At 65.7% G+C, this 7,299-nt stretch overlaps 1 protein-coding gene across 1 annotated transcript; it reads left to right on the plus strand.

Annotated features, from left to right (window-relative positions):
- The first annotated feature begins 250 nt into the window (after positions 1-250).
- On the plus strand, positions 251-5,890 carry SYTL1 (synaptotagmin like 1). Its single transcript, XM_054395210.1, has 16 exons — positions 251-288; positions 825-854; positions 1,924-2,181; positions 2,429-2,574; positions 2,653-2,758; positions 3,102-3,144; positions 3,431-3,527; positions 3,728-3,810; positions 3,949-4,068; positions 4,147-4,313; positions 4,400-4,502; positions 4,777-4,938; positions 5,013-5,091; positions 5,245-5,344; positions 5,425-5,630; positions 5,751-5,890. Exons 1-16 carry the CDS (start codon positions 251-253, stop codon positions 5,888-5,890), a joined length of 1,878 nt encoding a protein of 625 aa, XP_054251185.1.
- The last annotated feature ends 1,409 nt before the right edge of the window (positions 5,891-7,299 follow it).

The raw sequence follows: 7,299 nt of genomic DNA on the forward strand, positions 1-7,299 counted from the left end.
CACTCGCAGTCCCAGGCAGGTAAGGGTGGCCGTGGGGCTGCCCCCCCAGCTGCTTGCACCAGCACCATGGGCTGGGGGGGGTTGGGGGTCTGCCTCCTGTCGCTTTACTCGGGGGCCTGTAGCCCCCCTCCAGCTCTGCTCCCCAATCAGGAGGGATGGGGAGAGGGGCGCTCCGGGCCCCCAGTTTCTTTGGTCGCTTTTATTGTCCCCACGCTGTTCGGGGAGCCTGACCCGGCCGGGGTCTGAGGCCATGGCCGTGGGCTGCAGGGTCCCGATGCTGGCAGGAGGGTTAGGGGTGCCGGGGGGCTGCAGCCCTGGGCTGTGCTGGGAGTGACTGGAACCTGTCGGTCCCCAGTGTTCTGGGTGAGGGAAGCTGAAGGGGGGGGGAGGGGGGGGCGTGCGGGACGCATGTGAGCCTGGGTGCATTTTGGGTGGGGGAAGTCTGTCCTGTCTGTCTGCCTCCCCCAGCCCCATCGCAGCTGCTCACAGGGTGCAGAGCGGGGGGCGGGCACCCCTGCAGCTGTGGTTTACTGGGGAGGTTGAACTGGTTTGACTGGTCCCTTGCACAGGCTTGGGGGGGAGCCAGGTGCCAGCACCCCTCTGCACGCCAGCAGCATTTTGGGTGCGGGGCGTGGGTGCTTGTCGGTGCCCACCCGCCGAGGTTCCCCCCGTGAAACCGCCACAGCCTCTGGGCCAGACCCGGGTGACTGTTTTGGGTGTTGGCTCCGTTCCGGGGTGGGGGACACGAACACAACTCCACACACACACACACCGCCGTGTGGCACCGGCAAACAGGATACGAGCAGGCTGCGGTGAGGAGGCAGAGAGCATCGCCCCAGCCCCGGCGACAGCTGGTACGTGACCCCCCCCCAGCCCCGGCGACAGTCAGGACCTATCCCCTCCAGCCCTGGTGTGGCCTGGCTGGGGGCAGGGTGCTGGTGGGTGCCACAGGCTCCCCTGGGGTGCTGGGAGGGGGGGGGGCGCACACAGGTGGTGCGGGGAGTCCCCAGTGTGTGATGTGGGGGGTCCCTGGTGCCGGCTTGGAGTGGGGGTAGGGGTTCCGGGGTTGGGGGCGGGGGGGGTTGTTGGAGCTCAGCCCAGCCACCAGCTTGAACTCTGCACTGAGTCCTGGGCTAGGGTCCCCAGTTGGGGATGTCTGAGTGCCCCCTGCCCAGGGCTGGGACAGTGTCACCTGTGGGGCAGGGGCAAGGTGACCCTCAGGGCTGGGACTCACCGTGGGGGTGGGGACAGGACCTCCCGCGGGGCCAGGGAAAGAGTCACCTTTGGAGCTGGGGACAGGGCCACTGGTGCCCCAGCCCCTTGGCCATGCTGGTACCCACATCTTGGTAGGGTGCCCTGGGGGTAGGGAGTGGCAGCACTGATCCTGCCCCATGGCTGTTGCAATTTCCTGCCCTCAGCACCCAACGCCGGGCAGCATTTTGCCAGTGCTGGGGCCAGGAAGGGCACTGATGAGGCAATGCCAGGAAGTCGGGCAAGAGCCCCTGTGGCACCCTCTGCCCTGGCAGCTGTGCTGAGCTGAGCATGGTCTCAGCCATTCATGGGGGCAGACAAGCTGTCTTTTGCCACCCTCCTTGGTGTGGTGGCACCTGATGAACGCCGTGGGAAAGCTGGCAGGGGCAGGGCCTGCCCTGGGCAAACAGCCTCTGCAAACATGGGCTGCAGGCAGGATCCCGGCAGGGGCAGGGCTGGCCCTGGCACAGGGCCGGCAGTGGGGCTGGGCAGCAGGAGTGGCAGGGCTCCCCTGAGCCTACCCAAGCCCCTTCCCTTGGCAGCATCCCATCCCTTGGTTTGGCCCCGTTGGGGGCCCTGGGGGTGTTTTGGGGTGCAGTGTGGGGGGCAGGGAGCGCACTGAGCTCCCTCTCCGTGTCCTTGCAGAGGGTCAGGATGATTCCCACCTCAAAGCGGCCCCAAGGTCTCTCTCCAGATGTTGGCATCACTGGTGCATGCCCGGCACGCTGAGCCCCGCAGGCAGCACCCCCCTGTTTCTCGGCCAGCATCTCAGGGTTCCCCCGCGGTGCCCCCCAGCCCTGCCATGGCGCTGGAGCTGGGGGCCGAGGCGCTGCTGGACCTGAGCTTCCTGACGGAGGAGGAGCAGAGAGCGATCCTGGAGGTGCTGCGTCGAGACTGGCAGCTGCGGCGGCGCGAGGAGGGGCGCATCAGGTCAGCTGGGGGTCCCCTGCCCAGGTTGGAACAGCCTGAGCCCCCCAGGAGCAGCCAGCCTGGGGGTCCCCTTTGCCCTGGGCTTGGGGATACCACCGAGCCCGGGCAGAGCAAAGCCCTGGGGTGGGGGAGTGACACCAGGGCCAGTCGCGGTGGCTCCAACAGCCACTCGGTGATGGGGACAGAGGTGCAGTTATCGATGGCAGCATCGGGGCCAGGGGTCCCAACGCCACCCTCCTGCCACCAGGAAGCTCCGCAAGTCGGTGTCGGACCCGACGCAGCTGAAGACCCTCACTGGGGACTGGTTCTGCGATGCCCGCGCCGAGCGCCACCGGCACCACCTGGGCTCCGACCTCGTGCGAGCCTCCATCCGCCGCAGGAGGAGACCCCGAGGTAGGCAAGGGATGGGCACAGGGCTGCGGGGCCGCTGCGGGCCGGGGCTCCGCCCGCTGAGCTCCCTGATGTGCCCAGGAGCAGGGGACTTGGATGGCCACAGCCTGGGTGAGCTGGAGGCCATCGGCGAGCCACTGGCAGAGGAGAAGGAGGATGAGGATGGTGTGACAGATCCAGAGGAGAGGTGAGGGGGTATGGGAGGAACTCTTACCCCCGGGGTGCCTCAGGGCACCTCTTATGGGTACTCTGCTGGAGGTGGAACGGCCCTGGGGTGCCCAGGGTGAGCTGGAGGTGGGGATGGCAGAGCAGAGCCCAGCGGGAGGGCAATGGCACAGCCAGAGCTGCCCTATCCTGCCGTCTATCCACCATCCTGCTGTCTGTCTGTCCCCCATTCTGGTGTCTGTCTGTCCACCACCCCAGTGATTTCTGTGGTCTGACTGGACCCCAGCTCTCTTCAGCCTGGGCACACACAGTGCTGTTACCCTAGGGCCTAGTGCAGGGTAACCAATCCTGGTCTCTTCTGGCAGCCCTGCTCTGGAGGAGGAGGTGACGGCAGCTGTGGAGTCCCAGGTTGGTGTCTGGAGCAGGGGCTGAGCCTGCAGCTGGTGCCCAGCACCCTGTGATGGGGTCTGGCAGTTGGGCAGCAGCACCCTGAATCCCAGGACACCCTGAATCATGTCCCCAGAGTTGCCCTGCCAGCTCAGGAGGGTGCTGCCACTGGCACCAGCCTCCTGCATGGTCTGAACCCTGCAGCATGGGGAGTGAGGCAGGGGATGGCCCCACCCTGTCCCAGGGGTTTGAGGGGCTGGAGTGGGATGGGAGGGTGCCCATTGTCACCCCATGTGCCACCTCACAGCCCAGCCCCACAGCCCCAGCTCTGGAGGAGCCGCTGGTGTCACAGCCCCTGCGACTAGCTGGCGCTGCAGCGAGGGAGCAGGACCCAGCCCAGGCAGGTAACTGTCGGGGGGGGGCTCAGTGTTGTTGCGATCCAAGGGGGATTGGAGCCCCCCAGCACTGCTTACCACTCTCTTACTTCCCCCCAGCCCCCATCACATCCCCCATCCTGCTTCCTCTTGTCAAAAAGAGGGATCCCTCTCCCTCCCCTCCTACCCTTCCCTGCTCAATACCCCCCACCCACACCCTGCCATTGCAGGTGGGAACCCTTTTGGTACGTCCAGCGCTGAGGAAGAGGAGGATGAGCCCAGCTCTGTGCACAGTGACCCTGACGCTGGGCAGGTGGGACTTGGGGGGGGGGGAGGGGGGGGGAGAGAGAGGTATGGAGATGGGAGAGGGCTCTGTGGGGCTGTATGAAGCTGCATGGGATTGGGGCACAAGCAGGGGGGTTGCTGATGCCTTTTTCCTTCCCATTTCTAGGGGGCAGGGCCCCCCCAGGTGGATCAGGGCTCCCCGGGGCAGCTGTCCCCACAGAATGGCCACGTCCCCCCGAGCCTGCTCAGCACCAGCTCCTCTGTCTCCAGCCTCAGCTCCTCCACGGTACGGGGCTGGGGGGGCTGCTTGGGAGTGGGGGTCACCTCCCCAGCTCCCCCCTGACCTTGTGGCCCCTCCCCGCAGCTGAGCGGCAGCCTGAGGAGTCTGTACAGCGAGGCGGAGCTGGGCGCCGTGGCCGTCAGGGGCTGCGTGCAGCTCTCGCTCCGCTATGAGCCGGCGCAGAAGGAGCTCCAGGTCCATGTCCTGCGCTGCCGCGAGCTGGCCGAGGCCAAGAAGCAGCACTCGGACCCGTGAGTGCCCCAGCACTGCCCAGCAGTGCCCAGCTGGTGCCCAGGCAGCTGGTACCCATTGCATGCCCCTCGTGGTTCGGTTCCAGGTACATCAAGACCTACCTGCTGCCAGATAAGTCCAACCGCAGCAAGCGCAAGACCGCGGTGAGGAAGAGGAGCTTGGATCCCATCTTCAATGAGACCCTCAAGGTTGCTGACCCTGCTCTGGGGTGGTGCTGGGGGAGGTCCTCCTGGTTCACGGTGGAGGTGGATAATCATGGAATGAATTGGGTTGGAAGGGGCCTTAAAGATCATCCAGTTCCAATCCCCTGCCATGAGCAGGGACAGCTCCACCGGCCCAGGCTGCTCAAGGTCTCATCCAGCCTGGCCTTGAACACCTCTGTGAGGGGGCATGCAGGACCTCCCCGGGCAACCCATGCCAGTGGTTTCAGTCTCACCCTGCCCTGCATTCCCTCCCCACCAGTACAAACTGGAGAAGAGGGACCTGCAGGGCCGGACCCTGAACCTCTCGGTGTGGCACCACGACAGCCTGGGCAGGAATCTCTTCCTGGGGGAGGTGGAGATCGCGCTGGGTGCCTGGGACTGGGCCAATACCAGCCCTGAGTGGTTCAGCCTCCAGCCTCGGGTGAGTGCCCAGTGCCCCCATTCCCAGTGCCCTCCCCTCCCACAGCCCCCCCCTAACCCCTGCCTCGTCCCCAGACACCTGTATCATCAGACAGCCTCCCCAGCCGGGGCAACCTCAACCTGGCACTGAAGTTCATCCCTGCTGGCTCAGAAGGTGAGAGGACATCCAACATGGAGACCCCTGCAGAGCCTGGGCAGGGGTGGAACACAGGTGGCAGGGTGAAATGGGTACCCCAAGCACCCTTCTCTCCCCAGCCTGCTGCCCTGGCTCCAACACGGGGTAGGCTCCTGACCCCTCTCGCTGCAGGCAGGGGGATGCCCCCCACAGGGGAGCTGCACATCTGGGTGAAGGACGCCCAGAGCCTCATCCCTCTGCAGAGGGGCACCGTAGACGCCTTCGTGCAGTGGTAAGAGGCAGGTGGGCACCCAGGAGGGGCACCCAGAGCTGCTGGTGCCCGACCCATGCCTCACCCCAGTGTCCCCCCAGCTACGTGCTGCCGGATGACAGCAAGGGGAGCCGGCAGAAGACTCGGGTGGTGAGGAGGAGCCTCAACCCCCTCTTCAACCACACCATGGTCTATGATGGCTTCCAGGCCAAGGACCTGGCTGAGGCCTGTGCAGAGTTCACCCTCTGGCACCATGAAGCCTTCTCCAAGCGCCAGCTGGGTGGCATCCGGCTCAGCCTGGGCACAGGTGAGCGTGGGGAACTGGGGCACCGTCAGGGTGGCTGTGGGGTGGCTGCAGGGCAGCAGCAGGGTGGCAGCAGGGTGGCACAGCTGTGGGGTGATGGTGGCACCGGCACTGTCTCTGCAGGGAGCAGCTATGGGCTGCCCGTGGGCTGGATGGACTCCACGGCGGAGGAGCGCAGGGTGTGGGGCCGCCTGCTGCAGCAGCCTGGGCACTGGGTGGAGGCACTGCTGCCCCTCCGCACCAACCTCATCCCCCGGGCATAGCCCCACAGCGCCCCCCCTGAGTGCCAGCAGAATGTGGGACTCAGGGTGGTGCCGCTGTGTGGGGCTGGGGGCTGTGCCCCGCAACTTTTGGCAGCAATGAAGTGGCACCAGAGGGCACAGCTGGTGACTCTTTCTTGCTGTGGCAGCTGCACCCTGACTTACCCCTCCAGTGTGGGGCTGCTGCCCTCTGTCACCATCCTGCCAGCCCTGGGTCTCCGGTGGCTGGGTCCCCCCTGTCACAGCCACATGCTCATGGGGTTTGTAATCCAAACCTGCTGGTGTAGTGCCCACACTCAGGCTCTGGGGGGGACAGGTGACAATGACACAGACACCAGGAACAAGAGGAAAATCCTTTATTGGGATCCTGTGCCCCCTGTGCTGGCCCAGGCTCTGCTGGCATGGGAATGGCAAAGCTATAGTGCCACCCTACTTCCAGCTGTGGCCACATGTCCCTTGACCCTTTGGGATGCCCTGGGCTCCTGGCACAACACAGGGCAAGGGCAGACTCCAAAGACTGGGGTTCAGGGCTGATGAGATCCCTGTGCCCAGCTACACCACCCTGGGAACAGCTGGAAGGTGCAACTCACCCCCACTCCCCCCAGCTTCCTGGAGCCTCCACGGGGGACACGGGTCAGCTCTGGGTGACAATGTCCCACCCTGGGGTCCCCAAGGGCAGCCTGGGGCAGAGCCAGCTTTGCATAGTTGTGGGGGCCCTGCAGGACCCTGCAGCCGTGGGGGGTGGGGAGACAGTCCAGCAGTGGGCAGGGAACCTGGCACCAGGCAGGGATGCCACAGTGCTGACCTCTTCTCTGCCTGCCCAGGGGAGCAGGAGGGCAGCAGGTCCCCAGCCCAGTGGCCTCAGATCCTGGTGCAGAGGACAGAGAAGAGCAGATGGCAGAAAGTGCTCAGGGGGGACTTTGCCCTGGGGAGGGTTCAGCCCCTTGCAGCCCTGAGGGAGTAGGATCCCGGGAGGGGGTGTGACACAGTGCCCACCCCACTGCACGATGCCATGGGGGAGGGTGGGAGCTATGGCAGAGGGGGGTTGGGGGAGCACAGGGATGGTGGGGAGCACACCCTGACCCCCACTACACAAATGCCCCCTGGACATGACACAGACACCACCTCGCAGAGTTTAATTGGGGCAGCCCAAGCTACAAGTCTCACCCCACAGCACACAGCACTCGGCCCCCCCTCCCCAAAACAGCACACAGAAAGCTGGGGAGGGTGGCGCTGGGGACGACTCCCCCCCCAGCAACACAAAAGCACAGCAAAAGCACACAGCAAGGCCCTGGCTCTGCTCCTCCAGTGGGCACCGAAGGGCTGGGGGGGGGGGCAGGATGAGCAGGAGAGGCTGGATAGGGATCAGAGAAGGAGCCTGAGGGCTGCAGCCACAGTGCTGAAGGGAAAAG

The sequence above is a fragment of the Indicator indicator genome, chromosome 33 (assembly GCF_027791375.1).
Source record: "Indicator indicator isolate 239-I01 chromosome 33, UM_Iind_1.1, whole genome shotgun sequence".
Taxonomy (NCBI): Eukaryota; Metazoa; Chordata; class Aves; order Piciformes; family Indicatoridae; genus Indicator; species Indicator indicator.